Source organism: Talpa occidentalis, unplaced genomic scaffold (assembly GCF_014898055.3).
Source record: "Talpa occidentalis isolate TD23 unplaced genomic scaffold, MPIMG_talOcc4v2.1 talOcc4.5, whole genome shotgun sequence".
Taxonomy (NCBI): Eukaryota; Metazoa; Chordata; class Mammalia; order Eulipotyphla; family Talpidae; genus Talpa; species Talpa occidentalis.
This window is the reverse complement of record NW_023604861.1, coordinates 8,807,800-8,824,963: the sequence shown is the minus strand read 5'-3', so window position 1 is coordinate 8,824,963 and position 17,164 is coordinate 8,807,800. Positions and strand designations below refer to the sequence as shown.

Below are 17,164 nucleotides of genomic sequence, written 5' to 3'. Positions count from 1 at the left end.
TACCTGAGTTGACTACCTATCAGATATGTGCCGCAGTCACACAGTGTCATCAGATGAAATGGTCAGATGTCACAGATGGGAAGGGAGCTCTATGGCAAGGCTGAGGGGCTGGGGAGGCAGGGCTGGAGGGCATGTAGGAATTAGATGATGAACAGGTAAGTGGGAATGGGGTTCGGGAGAAAATGGCAGTGGCCGTTGTAATTACACTGCCCTCTGCCGCCCTCACCTTCTCACAGTTCACTCTACCGGGGGGTCCTACCCCTCAGAGAGAAGTGGAGGCCCAGCTTTGGCCCAGCTCTAACCAGTGGTAGATCATGCACTTGACCTCAGTCTATCTGACCCCAAAGGCAATGCTTTCCTCTTATCCCACACGCTCCCCCAGTAGTATGGGCATGTAGACCAGAGTTTCAGAGTTAGCCTTGTACTTTATCCCACTCTAGAGCCAGATGCAACCACTGTGACTGTGCCAGATCTAAAGAAGGGGGACATTTCCTGACCCTTTGTTCAGTTTCTCTATATTCCAGATATTAGTGAAACCATCCGATATTTACTTTTTCTTTCTGACTTCCTTTGCTTAACATAGTCCCTTCCAGCTCCATCCATGTGGCTGTGAATGGCATGAGTTTATCTTTTTGATTGCTGAGTAATATTCCATGGTGTATATAGACCACATGTGCTTGATCCACTCATCTGTTTGGAGGCATTTAGGCAAACTGACCATAGATCTGAAGCAAACAGCAGGGAAGGGAGGACGAGAGGGGTCAAATGAGGGGAAGAAAGAACACAGGGGGCTGTGAAGATGGGTCACAGGGCCCGTGGTGGTGGAGAACTGCAGGGGCTACACCTGAAGGGAGAAATCAAATACTGTCCCGAAATGAACAGCAATGTAAGAAAATAGAAGGAAGGAAGACCCTCTTGGCCAGAGGGCCTGTTAGGCCATGTGCAGTGAGCAGACGGTAGGGAGGGGGGCACTGTCAGAGTCCTGGAGAATTCAGGAGGGTTTTGAATGGCGAGAGGAACACAGGACAGCTAGAGCAGTGGCTGCAAATGCTAGTCCACCGGGAATGAGCAGTGGACAGACGCTGCGAGGCTGAGACTGGAGAGGAAGCTGCTCCATCCATTGTGGAAGTGATGAAGTTGGGATAAAGACAAAAGTGGAAATTTAAGGAGTGGGCGAATAATAAGGAACTAGGGAGACTCAGGGAGGCGGTTTGATCGTTTGCTCTCCCAGTGGCTGTCCCCCAGCTCCTGTGGCCTCTGTGGATTCACCGCTTCCTCCTCCCTGCACGTTGGCGCGCCACCAGATGCCGCTCCCACTGACTTACACGAAAAAGAATGTTTTTGCTGATACCTCCTTACTTCTGTTTGTACCAGAAAGGACAAATTTGTTGACTGGTCATTTTCCGATACGGCTTTATGAAAACACTGGCCCTTCCAGTATTTAGAATTCATCGGGTATACTTATCGTCAGGTATAATATGCCGGAGCTCCTGGTGTATCTGTTTTACTTCCAGAGAGCAAATTAAATTATTCTTACCATCACTCCCCTGCTCTAGAGTTTTCAAAGAACTCGGAGCTTATGTTGATGAGCTTCCTGTAATCAAATACAGACACTCGTCAAGATTCACCACAGTGTGTTCCTGGGAGCAGCATTAAGCTGATCGCTGTCAAATGGCACCTACTCCCCATCGCCACAGTGACAGCAGGCACGAGGTCTGACCCACACCCTGCATCAGCTCCATCAAGGCCACGAAAGGCGATGAGGCACAAATTCACCGCAATCATGCCGCACCGCTTCAGTCACATAAAGAAAGAAAATGATGATGCAAATTACATTGTAAATCCAAACAGGAGCCCAGGCAGCAAGGCAGCTTCCCCAGGTCACAGGACTGAAAAGAGAACCAGGACCAGAAGCTGGCCACCTGGGCCCTGCCTGGCAGAGCTCCCTCGCCTTCCCAGCCCTCCTGGGGATGTGCTTGCAAGGATCATTTCAGAGGCTCCAAAGTCAGACAGCACAGAGATGCCTCCAGCAGCTCTCCTTTCTGAAGGCTTTTCTAGTCCTTAGTTCTTTAAAACCCAGAATGGCCCCTTCAGATTTGCCCTTTTCTCTTCTATCCGGGTGAGGAGACTGCCGTGGAGAGAAGCTGAGAAATTTGCCCAGCTCATCTACTAAGTGGCAAAACCAGATTTAGAGTTTTCCCAAGCTCTGCCTCTGCCCCTTTAGAATTCCAAGGACCTGGAATAGTTAAGTGACTTACTCCAGGTCGCATAAGGGATTGGAAAGCCATGGCCAACGCCAGGCTGAGGGCTCTTTCCTTCGGGAACCTTCGATCCAGCATGCATGTGCCGGCTCTCCAGTTTTTTCTTTCTTTTTTTTTTTTAAGAACAATCACCAGCTTTCCTTCCTCCTTAAAATTTCAAAAGGTTTGGGAGGAATCAAAGAGATACCCTCCGGGTGTCTTCTTCATCCCTTCCCTTTTTTCCAAATATTTTTCCAGTAATAATTTTATAATCTTCCATTACACATTCTTTCAAGATTTGTCATTGCTGTGCTGACATCCTTGAGAGAGCCAGAGGAGCACTTCAGTTATGAAATTGGGTAGAAAAGGAATTGCTTGGATCGATTCCTATGGTTAGTCTCCTTTCCTTTGCTCTTCTCTGACACCCCTTCCCCCAGCCCCCAACCCCACCCCCCCCACATTAAGGAAGGCCCTGAGAATTTTAATGAGAATGGCTAAGATAGGGAAATCTAAGGAATGTGTAAAGAATGAGAACAAAACTCATTGAAGTCTTTTGCTTTAGAAAAAAGTGTTTGAGTTGCTTTTTAAAAATACTTTCCTTCATAACCTCATCACCCTGCTTTCTGCTCTGGATGTGGAGGCCATGTGAGAGATGGTGCGGGCTTAGGAATTGCAGCGCAGGTGTTGGCTGGAGGCTGGATGTGCAGACGTGCCCACAGCAGTGATTTGCTCTGAGCACAGCGAAGGAAGATGATCAGCAAATGTATCCCTGGTCAGAATATTCTTGTTTTATGTCTAAGCCTGGGAGCTGAAACAGGTGAAACATCACCATACGGAAGCAGTGGCACCGACACTGAGCGGGGTCCAGCTATAAGACATGGAAGTCCTGTCCTCACATAGGATGTTCGCTTTCCATTGAAGTGGCCACGGTCTTCGTACCTGCTGGCTGTTGACCTCTTTTCATAAAATGTTTTCATCCAAAAAATGATTAATATGAAAGGACAGTCACAACCTTCATAAATAGAGAAATCCAACCTATCTTTACTTCGTTGTCAGTCACAGTTAAGGCTAGACATCCACAGAAAGGGAAGTAATTGCACTTGACATTGTAAAAATCTTAATCGCATTAAAACCAAGTTTATTACCAGCATATAGGAAATGCTATCTGGAGGTATCATATTTAAATACGTGTAATAGTTCAACACACATAATATTTCAATGCACATTTTTATTTGAATGCCTATTTAAACAGAAGCTGAAACCAAATTTTCTTTAGGATTATGAATCTTTAAATAGACTGTGTATATCGGATACTTTATATACATTATTTGACTTAATACTCCACAGAACTCTGTGACGTGTTTTATCCATTTTCCAAAGGAGAGCACATCTTAAGGAGTAATTTGCTTAAGAGTCAGGTAGAGAGGCAGTGGAGGCCACTTTTAGAACTCTGGTTCATCTGCCTCCAAATCCTGCTGTCTGTATCTCCACCCCTTCTGAGTTAGAGTCAAGTTTAAGGTTCACATAGGATTGGTATGAACCTCTTTATATGGCTCCCTTGAAAACTTGCACTAACGAAATTTTTTAAAATCTATTTTCTTACATTGTTGTTCATTTTTATACAGTATTTGGTTTCTTCTCTTGGGGTAGTCCCCATAGTTGAACAACTGAGTTTAACAGTGAGCTTATCATGTTTTAACCACTCTAAAAGAAAGTTCTAGAAGAAAGTTCTGGTAAGATGCAAACCTTTTTCAATAACAGAAATGGTTCAGTAACAAAATTGGTCTAAAAATATTGTTAGTTGTGGAGACCCATAAGGGAACTCAAATTTCAGTCCAATAAACGGGGACTAGAAAGTAGAGGGCTGAGGGCTCCCACTCACCCTCCCCAGGGTGGTGAACTTGCAAGTAACTTCGAACTTACAGGAGTCTACCAAGAGGAGTCCTCACATTCAGGATTTTGATTAAAAAAAATTTAAGAATGATAATGCACAAAGGGAGATACTGTTTTTCTTCACTGTCTCCACAGAACCTTCCCTTCATATCAGGCTTGGGCTAATTGAACATCAGTGCATCAGTAATTGAGAATAAAAGTTTGGGGAGGCCTGCCTGGAGGAGACAACTGTGAATAGAGTGACTAGAAGGTTAATTTAGTTGTAAGTAAAACCAGAGAGCTAAATCAGAAGGCGAGTCAAGGATTTCAGTGACAATTCAGGTGCACAGTCAGAGCCAGGGATCTCACGTTGAAGCCAACAATGGGGAGGCGAAAAGGAAGGGCAGAAGGAGGAATTAAGTATTAGCAAGAAATGGAACTAGGGAGCTACTGTGTGAAGGGTACCATGTTTCAGCTGGGAATGATGAAGAGTTCTGGAGGTGGTTGGCGGTGCTAATGTGCGGGTACTTAACACCACGGAACTGTTGACTCACACACAGTTAGGATGGTCAATTTTATGCTATGTGTATTTCACCACAACTTTTAAAAATGGGCAAAGGATCCAAACAGACATTTCTGCAAAGAAGGAATGGACAAAACTGATAAGAAAGACGTCTAACAGAATGTAGGTTTTTGCTTGATCAGATGTCTTAATATAAAAGGACTCCTCCACATGAAAAATTCTTTCCCGTCCCCTGCTCTCCCTCTCTCTTCATAAAGCAGGTCGTCACTGAGGGCAAGTGAGAGTTCTCCTCCGAGAGCCAGGTCTTTGCAACCTGGGTCTGTTCTGAGATGCCAGAACATTTACTCCATTTACTCAGTGGCCACCCACCTTCATACCTTTTCTCGACAAGCGTTTCTTAAGTATGTGTCGTGTAAACTTCGAGATTCTGGGAATACAGGCTGGGAACAGAACAGTCCCTCTTCCCGTGGGTCTCCCTAGTAAGGGAACTGACATGTAGTCAAAGGAATGATCAAAGAAGGATTATCTCAAAAAGTAATGGCGCCCCAAAACAAACGGGCCTCACCACTGGGCCTTGACAGGCACAGTTATTGATAAAGAAATGGAAGAGAAGGTGGGAACTGCCTCTCTTTATAGATTTTCTTCCTTTGTTTGCCATTTTTGCCAACCGTTGTACCAGGCTGTTCTGGCACTTCCTGGGGAGGTTTGGAAGGGGTCTGGTGGAGACCTGGAGTAACCACCCACCTCACGGCCAAGGTGCTGTTGCAGGACAAGCAGAGCGAGAAACTAAGGCCCAGGAAGGTCACAGAGCTGCTTGGTGGCACAGACAAGCCTCCTGAAACCCCCACTCCTCAAATTTTTCTTTGCACCCTGATTTTATACACAATCGAGTAGTTTTTGTTTTAATACCTCTCTTCCTCTCTTCCCACCCTCTCTCATTTTCTGTCTCGCAAACACACACACAGAACTAAAACAGAAAATAAGCTGATTTTTGCTGGAAAAGTTCTTAGATGCTAATGTCATCTCATAATTTGAGAAACGTGCCAAGTGATCACAACACACAAGACAGACTTCCTGTCCCGCATGGAACATTCATCTTACTGTTCCTTTTACTGAATTTTAACATGTGTTTGCTTTTCTGCCTGTGCTGCCTTTAAAGCCAGCTCTTAGCAGGCTGAATTACAGATTCTCCTCCACTGTTACAATGAACACTACGGCCAAAATGTGCCGGTTCCAAGTCCCGCACAATAGCCGTGGACACAGGCAGGCATTGAGCTGCATCGGGACTTAATGCTGAATTAACAGGCTCTCGTTTCTGTGATTTTTCTCACCCTGAATCTGCAGTTTATTACTAGGAAGCCCCATGTTGAAAAGGGCAGGTATGCTTTTGAATTTTCCGTTGCTACATAAACTGTTTTTTAAAGGTATTGAAATTTTCTTGTATCCCACTTGATGTCCAGAGGTCACGGTCCGTGAAACGGCCTCAGACGCAGGGCCCATGTATTCGCAGGCAGCCCCCCTGGCCACCGTTCTCACAAATACACTCTGCATTTTAAAACATTTTCTAAATAGTGTGACCCAGATTTTATATATTGTTTCCTGAAATAGTAGAGAAATTGAGCCTTCTTGAATAAACCGACAGTCTCAAATTTGAAAAATGGGTGTTCAAAATTCCCGATTCCACTTGGTGTGGGACACAGATAGTTTTCCTTTGAGACCATGGTGGACTTGAGGGTTTGGTTTCCAGCTTGGCTTCAGTCCTTTATTTAACCCATGACTGCTTAATGATAATTTTGAGCTTAGAGCATGAATAGGCCAAATTCCATGGTTGTGAATGCTTCTGCATCTCTGGGGTTCAAGAAAGATGTACAAAGCTTATGCCTAACCCAGAAAGGTCCTTCACCTTCTGCACCTGCTGGAGAACCATGATCCATGGTGACCGCTGGGAATGGAAGGTTCTTTAGGGAAGGTCTGTGCAGGAGGAGTATGACACGGGGGTGGCACTAAGCACACCCAGAGGCGAGTGGGAACACAGAAGCAGGGCCTGTGTGGCCTGGGCCCCAGGCCCCTCACACCACCCTCTTTCTGCTTCCCTTGGGTGCTAGGGCCTCGTCTCCCAGCTGTCCGGTGGCCCTCCGGCTTCGGGCCTTGTTTTGCTCTGCTTTGACCTCTGACACCCCGGGAGCCAGCATAGTCTCCTGGCCTCTCTCTTCCACATTAAGTACACAGCATTCCAGGGTGTGGTGTTTTAATACTTCTGAGTATGAGGAGAAAGCAGGAGAAATAAAAAAATCTCTTGTCTGCCTTTCCCTTCCTCCTCCCTTATATCCTATTAGGGAAGCAGCCACTCTTAGATGATCTGAGACTAAGTTCTTGTCACACGGTGAAAAGCAGCCGTGCTCCTCCAGCCCCCCGCTCCCCAGGGGGTGGGCCCTCACCCCAGCGGTCTCAGGAGTCTGGATTTTTACTCATGTAACATGAACTCCTGTAAGGAGTGGCGTCTTAATTAAATCAAGGATTCCCATATATGCACTTTTTCCAGATAATATCAGGCCAGTGTAGCCGCCTTTATGCTAAAATACTATTATTAGCATGTGTAAATGTTCATTTGTATATATTAGCAAGTGCATCTGAAAAATAGATTTTGTTCAGGTATAACAGCGTGGGAAATATTAGGCAGAAAGGAACAAGCAGCAAATTATGTCAGTGAAAACAGAGGAAGCAGAGCTTTGAATGTCACCTTTTGGTTAATGACCTGACCCCATAAGCATCCTGACTGCGAGGCTTGAGGTCTGCCAGGTGGTGTGGGTCCAGCCAACCTCAGGTTGCTCTTCTCAAGAGTGAAACTTGATGGTCAGCTTCGAGAGTCTTCTTCCACAATGCCACCATATGCCTTTTCTGTATAAGTAAAATCCATTTTGAAAACAAGTCGCCTATGATATGGTGAGAACGGTATTCCCCCCCCCCCCAAAATAAGATTCCCTCCAAACAAGATTATTTTTCAAAGTGTCTTTTCATAGACTGCTAATGGTCTTTGAACTTCTTATACAGGGAAAGTTTAGAAGCACTCAGGACATGGGCCAAAGTTCTCAAAAGTTCATTTATTAACGCATCGCATTAGAATCGCCCTGATGATGAATGTCCACCAAGAGACCAGAGCCGTTTGCTGCGACTCTGGCAACCCATTCCATGATCAAGGACAGGATTATTTTGCAGTCAAAAAAATCCAAGTGCCCCTCTGCCTTTTGCTTCAACCAAAATTCTTCACAAGTTTCTCAGACAAGATCAGGGAATTGCAAACAGCGGAGGCTGCAGCTGAGAAGGGGGCTGGGTCTGAGCACAGAGATGGAGAGAATATTAAACAGTGGAGAGACTGCAGGAGGGAGCATCGCCAGGGGGACCACTTGTGACAGAATAAGGAGAAAACTGGCAAAGAAGCCCGAGGTTGGGATGGCAAGCAAAAGGCAAGGCTCCTGGGCTTCGCCCTGTTTTTAGCAAATTCTATTTAACTTTCTATTTTAAGTTCAGAGTAAATTTTGTTCAAGAATGAAAATCCCTTCTTTCACTGCTTTCTGAGGAAACCTTGTCACTATAAAGAGTTCTAAGAAATCTACCAAATCTAGGAGTTTCTTCAGATGGCATTTTTGTTTATCCGCCATGTTTCCATCTGTGAGTGATTCTGACCCCATGTAGAATATTTTTTCCCCATTTATTTGTGTATAACGGGGGTGAGAAGGATGGGAAGAATATTTCATTTTCTTTGTTCTTCTTCCACCCCCAGTGACCCTGAAAAGGTGCAGAGATTTATATTGTCCTGGTGGTATTCCCTGTGCCCCAGTGCTGCACCTCACTGGTGGGCGGCCTGTTGGTCTTCTATTGATGCCAACAGTGTATCTCAGTAACTTTTCATTTATTCAGCCACCCATGCAACCGAGAGCTAGAGAGTGCCTCCTGTGGGCCAGCCCTACAGTGGACACTGGATATAAAGGTGAATGAGATGTTCTCTGTCCTTCGAAATGCATGTCTGATAGGGACCCAGCTCAAGCAGCAACCCTGCATGGATATGTCTATTTGAGCCCCCTGCTAATGGGATCCAAAGCCATTGTGATTCCTTCTGATTCCAGGAAAGCCACACAAATATTTAACAAGGTATATTTTATCCACCTCTCCAAACTCATTACAAAGACAGTCATGGATGGCTATTCATAGGAGGATTTAACTAAGATATCCATTATTCCCCGTTTCTAATTGTTTTGAGGTTTGACTTCAGACTTTTCACTGAAATGCTTTCCCTAGCAATTAAACTGAGTAAGAACTGAAGAGTTCTTACTGAGCCAACCTTTCAAAAGATAACTCATCTGACATATAAATCCATGTAATGTATACTTTTACATTAAAAGAATGAATATTTCTAGAAATCATTAGAAACTCACACTTTCCAAAATTATTCACATATGCAGTTCCTGGAGATCAAGCACAAAGTAGAAAACCTAGAAAGTATTAATACTTGGTGCCTGTAAGCCCTGAGGAAATTCTGTGTTTGTACCCTCTTACTGGAGAGCTAGTTAGTTCGGCTGTTGAGTGTGTGGTGCTGATGCCTTCAAGTTCAGTGTTCTGGCCTCAGCCAAGATTGTTTTGCTTTCAACCGAGTGCATGTCTCACTCCAGTCAGCTTTTTTCCAAGTGCACACCCAGGGTAGGGGCATATGGGTGGCTCAGTCCAAATCCATCATTGTGATGGGAGAGACGAGGCAAGATGTATATTTCATATCTGGTGAATCAGGCGGGGCTGGAGGGGGGCAGTCATTCCATCCTAGGCAGGGGGTGTCTGTTGGTCAAGTTCCCGATTCCTTTGGGTGAAAGCCAAATGTCTAAAACTTGCAGAATTAACCCCCCAGCACACCAGCTTTCCTGATCTCAGCCAGCAGTGGTGACGGCCGTTCCCCCCTGTTGCCCTTGACGGCTGCCGGCTCAAGAAGCTAGCCATGCAGACTTAAAACCTCTCTCCTCCAAGAAAGTCGGGGTCAATGAGTACAAACTGGAAGTTTATAGCTGCATTCAGCCCAAAAATGCATTTGACCCATACAGAGTTGTTTTCTGTAGTACCAATTAGTTGCTGTATTCCCTGTTTCTCAGGGAACTTAGAAAGGTCAAGCAATGTGGAGCTCAGGTTTCTGCAGGAGCAGCTGGCTGGAGCTAAGTGGCTCCAGGTAGGCTGAACCCCTCCATCTGCCACACTCTCTACCTGGCCCAGGAAGTCCGTGGTGAGGCAGTACCTAATCCAGTCTCTTTTTTTAATAAGCTGGAATGTCTTCTCACTCCCAGTCAGTAGTGTCACTTCACCTCCGAAGCACAGATGATCCAGTGGCGGATCCCATTGGCGTTCAATGGGAAAACACCCGGTGCCCTTTGGGAGCACTCAGTCTTTGTCTCAATCAGTGTGATCCTAATCATGTGCTGGGCTCCCGTGGGAGTAAGTTCGAGATGCGTATTAAGCAGAGCAATCAGATTCTTAAATCCAACCACCTGGAGGATATGCTCACTGCTAAGCAGATTCTGTTGCAGCCAATTGATATTTTTGCGTCACAGATACTCTTGTAACTAGAGAGTCCACTAAAGATTTTTGAATGCGCTCATGATTCAAGACCGTGTGTGTCTTTGTTTTAATGTAGAATCACTGATTTTCTGTCTCATTTTTGGTGTGTTCTCCTTTTAGTGGAAAAAGGAATTGAAAATAATGCTTTCTGTTCAAGATTTGGATTTGCCACGCTAGATTGGCTCACCCGATTTAAAACTGTGACCCTGCTCCATCATGGTTCTGTTCTACAAACTAATACTTATTGGAGGGACTAGTCTTTAGACAGACAAATAGAAATACACCTTGTTCAATATGTTTGATTTCTTTCCCTCTCAGATCGGCTGCTAGGGCTCCCCAGAAACTAAAGCAGTGCCCTTGTGATCGGGCAGGGCCTTCTGTTGCTGTGAGCAGTCATCTGTTTGCAGATGTTTGCAGCGTCTGTCCAGAGGAGGCCTAGGGTAGGATAGAGGTAGTCATCCAGGGAAGCAGTCCTGGGGAGACACCCAGCAGGCCTGCAATATCAGGGCAGTTTCTCCCCCGTCTGGCTGTTTCAGTCACTGCTGCCCCCTCCAGTGCTCCAGGCACCCTTTGCGCTCTTTGCCCCAGATCCCTGCCTTTTCCCGATGTCCTGGTTCCCCAGAACACCCGGAACACAAGCTGTGTGCTACACAGATGTGCTCTTTGGAAGCATCTGCCTATTGCCCCCTTGCAGACTGATGCCTGCCCTAGTGGGGACTCCCCTGCCGTGAGCAGAGTGAGGTAGTATCCCCAAGGTGGTGCCCGCTCCCATAACATCCATTCTGCTGCAAAACTGACCCAGCACATAAGGTGCCCACTAAAGTTTCTCAGAGCCTCTTGGAAAATCTAGGAAGTGTCTAGTCAAAATAAGACAAAGGAATGATGATGCTTCAGAGAAGGTATTTGTGGAGAACCGGATTTCTCTGTGTGCCCTTTTCTTGAAAACATGGCTCCAGGGCCTGGAGGCTGAGAAAGGGACATTCTGACAGGGGCAGGGCAGGAGAGGGGCCACTGGCAGCCTGTCTCTGTAGCTCACTTTGGTGCACTGATCGCCAATTAACCGTCTTTTTAAATGAATAAGCTCAGATTTGTAGCCTCTGTTCCAGAACCACCTGTGTTATAAGCCTACTCTTTTAGAAATGTGTTTTAAATCCACATTGAACTATTCAGGCACCTTCTGAAGCTTTGATCCCTGGCCATTCAAAGTACAATGGAGATAAAGTCTTGTGTATGGGATAGGTTTTATGTGTCCCAAAAGAACTGGCATGGAAGAAAATATCTGCAGAGAGGCAGCAGGGAAACACACAAAATGTACCTATTCATCTTACTTTAAATTATATTTCTTTGGTGTGAATTTAAAATATAATCACACTAAAGGAAAGCCATATTAAAAATTAGAAGATCCCACCCCAAGGGCACACACCTGGCTCTCCTTCTGCCCTGGGGACATCCCACCCTCCCCGTGGGCAGGAGGACCTGGAATGTCTTATGCCTTTGGACATGAGAAGCAGTAATGAAATGGGCTCAGTGGGTAGCTGGATCCCTGTTCTGGCTGCATCTCCAGAACCTATTTTGCCAAAAAGTACACTTAATCAGATTATGCTAGCACGATCTATTTCTCAAAAATATTTAACAATCAAATATTTTTTAAGAAAAATGCTGCCACCAAAATTTGAATAATGCAAAGCTTTCCTATTTTTGAAGATCACATTTCCAGAACCTCGTGAAGTTGCTAGGAGTGTAATTCACTTCTTTATATCACATATAGAGTCTCCAAAATAGCAAGGAAGGCACCAGGGTATAGCCATGGTTTCCTGGCCGATGTACCAGGCAGCAAGATACAGCAGAGGTCATTTTTATTAATGCCTTTATCTATATAATGGAGCATGTGTGGGCTGGGCAGCGGGGAGAAGCATTCTGGGTGAACACAGTGTATGCTTTTAGTTAACTCCAAGCTGATTCACAGTTCTCTGTAGTCCAGGTGGTGGTGCGTATCTCTTTGTCAGACACAAGTCCAAAGAATTGTTGTTACTAATTTCTGTAATACAGATTTGCACATTGCTGGACTCTGTACAATACTTTCTTTCCAGGTGGTTGGAAATTTTATTTTGTATGGCCTTTTATTTTCAGTTAGTAAGCATGAATGTGAGTATATTCTAAAATATATATTATTATGTATCAATTTAAGAAACTGCGTAATTTGTTCTCCATAATATTTTAGAGGGACTTGCTGAAATGAAAGGAAAGAGAAAAACAGTGGGACATTTCCTATTTGGAAACCTTTCAGAGAGCATTGAGGCTAAGGCAGGGCATAGAATAATTCGAACGTCATAATCAAGTATCTAAATCTAAATGGAGTCATAATGTGACCATCTGAAGAATTTGAATATTAGCTGCTTGCCATGACTATTCAAAGATATGATGACAATATTTACCTATGCAATCATTTCACTATTTTTATTCATATCAGCACACAAGACAAGGAATGCTGTTTTCCCAATTAATTGTAAAATTCCTATGAATTTTTTAAAAACAAAGAATGATTTCATTATCTGAAGTCTTGAGTTTCCATTTAGTATATTTAATATAGAGGATTTCTTCTTGTATTTTTATTAATCCCATACACATCTGTTTCAATAAAGGATATTCCTTTATTTCACGACTAAAACTGTTTGAATGTACATGCTGTTTATAAAAACCACAGGAGCACCTACTTAAAGGGAAAAAATAACCTTAACCACATGTAAAAATTCTAACATAATAGAATAAGAAATTATACTTTTAGAAATGAGGCTTTTATAGAGAATTAGTTCCCAGCATGCAGGAATATTAGCTGACCCTAACCATAAAGAATTTTCACTAACCTAAAACTCTTGGCTGTTTAATCAACATTTTATTTATTAGTTACATAAAGTTAGGTTAAAATGTTGCACAAAGAATAAATATTTCTGTTAGAATGCATTAAAGACTTGGCTTTTAACTTGACCTTTAATGAACTGAGTCACACTGGGTGAATTTTCTACCCTTTTCGAAGGTGTGGAGCTGGAAATGAACTTAGAGATTAAGCTCCAGGGCCACGGTTCACATTAATAGTTTAGCTGTATCTGTGCTTTTGGATTTATTAAGAATGTTCTAGCTGCTTCATTAGAATGTTAGCTTTTTTTCCCTTTAATTGGGACATATCAACCATTGAAGCTAGTCATTGTTATGGACGGGGAGCACAATTACCTTAGATGAAAAGTAACTGAATTATGAATTCACGTCTTTGAATGATAAATTCAAGTTAAAAATGAATAGTATCTAATTGCTATATATTTTTAAATATTTATTTTAGATGTTATAAATAACTTCATATATAAGCTTCTTTTCTGATTAGGCTCCCTGGTCACCTTAGCAAATAATAACTGAACTGATAATATATGAACATATAATAAAGAGAGATAAAGCGAAAACTGCAGAAGAGATTGGGACCTTACACAGCATGCCCACATAGCTGCTGTCACAGTCCCGCAGAAAATACGGGGTGTTCGAACCCTCATTCTGTGCAGTGACCACAGAGCAGAAGTGGTTAAGTGCCTGACTTATCAGCATGAAGGGTGGGAATTTTCCAGCATTGTAATTGCATCAAAATGATGAGAAATGGAAGGAAATTCCTATTTTTCAAATGACTGTTTTCAAAAGAGTAAAACTTAAACTCATTCTCTTCCCTCACAGAAGGATGTCTAAATCATACCTGTCTTTTTCTTTAACAGATAATTCTGAAATAATCAGCAGAAACGGAATGGAATGCCAGGAATCCGCATTGAGAATAACTAAACATTGTTATTGTACATACTATCCTGTTTCCTCCTCAATAGAATTGCCGCAAACTGCATGCTAAATAAAGATTTAGTTCTTCTGGACAGACCACAACTCTAAGAAGCTAGTGCTGCTATATCATATATGAGTATTAAATATGGTATGCTTAGTATACTCCAACCTAAGATAGTTAACTACCTGAGACCAGCTGTGATGTTTAAAGACATAAAGGATCAAGTTTACTTTTAAAGGGTTTCTAAACATAGTTTCTGTCCTAGGAATATTGTCTTATCTCCATAACTATAGCTGATGCAGAGAGTCCAACCAATTTACTCATTTTGACACAGAATATTTCCAAGTTAGCAATAAACAATTAGCATTAGTTTAAAAACCTATTCCGAGGGCAGGTTCAATTCTAACTCCAATTTCTGTCATTTCATTTACCCACTGGGTCCGAGGGTATGTTTCACTTCTCGACAAAACGAATGCTGCAGCAAAGATGAGAAGTGAAGTAAAACTGCTACCTGTCCCGCAGGTGTAAAAATTTGAATGGAAATTCAAGCACAAGTACTGAGGACTCATCAAGGTGTGGTGTTTGGTTTGCCTGGAGATGCCGCATTGAATCACGTGATTCTAGGATAACGTTAACTAGATTGAAAAAGAAACTTTGCACGGTATGAGCTTCATACCCCACCAAACAAAGTCTTGAAGGTATTATTTTACAAGTATATTTTTAAAGTTGTTTTATAAGAGAGACTTTGTAGAAGTGCCTAGATTTTGCCAGACTTCATCCAGTTTGACAAGAATGAGAGACCATGCCAACAGTCTAATGGAAGGGATTAGTCTTTCAAACTCACCATCCAGTTGCCTGTTACAGAATAACTCTTTGGAACTAAAAACCTAGTCAAACAAGGAAGCTGTAGGTGAGGAGATCTGTATAATATTCTAATTTAAGTAAGTTTGAGTTTAGTCACTGAAAATTGACTGTGACTTTAATCTAAATTACTATGTAAACAAAAAGTAGATAGTTTCACTTTTTAAAAAATTCATTACTGTTTTGCATTTCAAAAGTTGGATTAAAGGGTTGTAACTGACTACAGCATGGAAAAATAGTTCTTTTAATTCTTTCACCTTAAAGCATATTTTATGTCTCAAAAGTATAAAAAACTTTAATACAAGTACATACATATTATATATACACATACATATATACTATATATGGATGAAACATATTTTAATGTTGTTTACTTTTTTAAATACTTGGTTGATCTTCAAGGTAATAGCGATAAAATTAAATTTTGTTCAGAAGTTTGTTTTAAAGTTTATTTTAAGCACTATCGTACCAAATATTTCATATTTCACATTTTATATGTTGCACATAGCTCTGCAGTACCTACATTGTTTTTAAATTATTGTTTAAAAGACAAAACAGCTGTTATAAATGAATATCATGTGTAATTGTTTCAAACATCCATTTTCTTTGTGAACATATTAGTGATTGAAGTATTTTGACTTTTGAGATTGAATGTAAAATATTTTAAATTTTGGCATCACCGCCTGTTCTGAAAACTAGATACACCAACCATATCATTTTTGTTTGAGGAAAAAGAAATCCGCCATTTTGATTAATGTTGGTCAAAGTCTAATGATTAGTTATCTTACATCATAGATTTGATAACCCTATCAAAAGAAAATCACATTCTAAGTGGAATCTTACATAGTGCTTGTATCTTTAAGTTTGTTTTAATCGTGGAAAAGTATTGTATCTAACGTGTATTTCTTTGGTAGTTTCATCTTTATGTATTATTGATATTTGTAATTTTCGCACTATAACAATGTAGTTACGCTACAACTTGCCTAAAACATTCATCTTCTTTTTTTCCTTTTTATTTTTCTTGTTAACTCATTTAAACTCATTGAAAACATATTATACATTACTAAAAGATAAATTATGGGAATCACTGAAATATTTTTGTAGACTAATTATTGTAACATTATCTTTCTTTTTTCTTTCGTTTCATGATTTTGAGTTTTAAACTGATTAGCACACAACTGTTTTCTGCCCTTTAATAATGGAGCAAAAACATCACCTGCACCCCAAGCAAATAGAGAAGACTGTATTTTTACTATGATATCCATTTTCCAGAATTGTGATTATAATATGCAAAGAGTCATAAATATGCCATTTACACTAAGGAGGAGGCAAGGCAAATGCATAGATGTACAAATATATGTACAACAGATTTTGCTTTTTATTTATTTATAATGTAATTTTATAGAATAATTCTGGGATTTGAGAGGATCTAAAACTATTTTTCTGTATAAATATTATTTGCCAAAAGTTTGTTTATATTCAGAAGTCTGACTATGATGAATAAATCTTAAATGCTTTGTTTAATTATAAAAACAAAATCACCAATATCCAAGACATGACGATAGCAATTCAACCAATACTGTAGTTAAGAGACAAACTCGCCACTTGTATGGGAACTACATCTCACTCTTGGTTTTCAGGATATAACAGCACTTCACCGAAATATTCTTTCAGCCATATCACTGGTAACATTTCTACTAAATCTTTCTGTAACACTTAAAGAATTCCCTCATTCATTATCTTACAGTGTAAACAGGAGTCTAATTTGTATCAATTCTATGTTTGGGTTGTAATATTCAGTTCACTCACCCAATGTACAACCAATGAAATAAAAGAAGCATTTAAAAGGATTTCTAGTCTTCCTCCTTTGCGTCCAAATTGATAATTAGCCAAGCAAAACGGTGTTTAACCTAGATAACATGTTGGTAACTGCAAAGAAGGAGCAAATTCTGCTCACCAAAAAGAGAATTGATGCATTTTTGCCTCTGGCTTGGATTTTTTAACGAGGGAAACCATTTAAAAGATCCTTTTACAAGCATTTTTAGTATTCTTTGATATTTGAAATAAAAAAATAAATGCCACCACCACTCAGCCCTCTGGCTCAAGAGTCTGCCTGATGAGGAGGAGAGTTGAGCATCAGTAACCAGATGGGAAGCAAAGCAGCATTTTCAAAAACCGACAAGAAAGAGCCTCATTGGGCAATACCACGTGCAGCTGAGGCTGTGGGTGGAGCGAGGCAGTCCTGTTCTCTGCAGGCGTCCG

General features: G+C 41.7%; 1 protein-coding gene across 5 annotated transcripts in view; it reads left to right on the top strand.

Annotated features, from left to right (window-relative positions):
- Positions 1–16,752, top strand: part of MBNL2 (muscleblind like splicing regulator 2) — a 152,737-nt gene extending 135,985 nt beyond the window's left edge. For 3 of the 5 annotated variants that reach the window (XM_037528778.2, XM_037528776.2, XM_054701478.1), the window contains one exon: positions 13,983–14,033. In XM_037528778.2, coding sequence (XP_037384675.1) covers positions 13,983–13,997 — 15 coding nt within the window. In that variant the 3' untranslated portion in view covers positions 13,998–14,033. Of the gene's footprint in view, positions 1–13,982 lie in introns of all 5 variants that reach the window. The other 2 variants (XM_037528777.2, XM_037528775.2) reach the window with 1 other exon arrangement.
- The last annotated feature ends 412 nt before the right edge of the window (positions 16,753–17,164 follow it).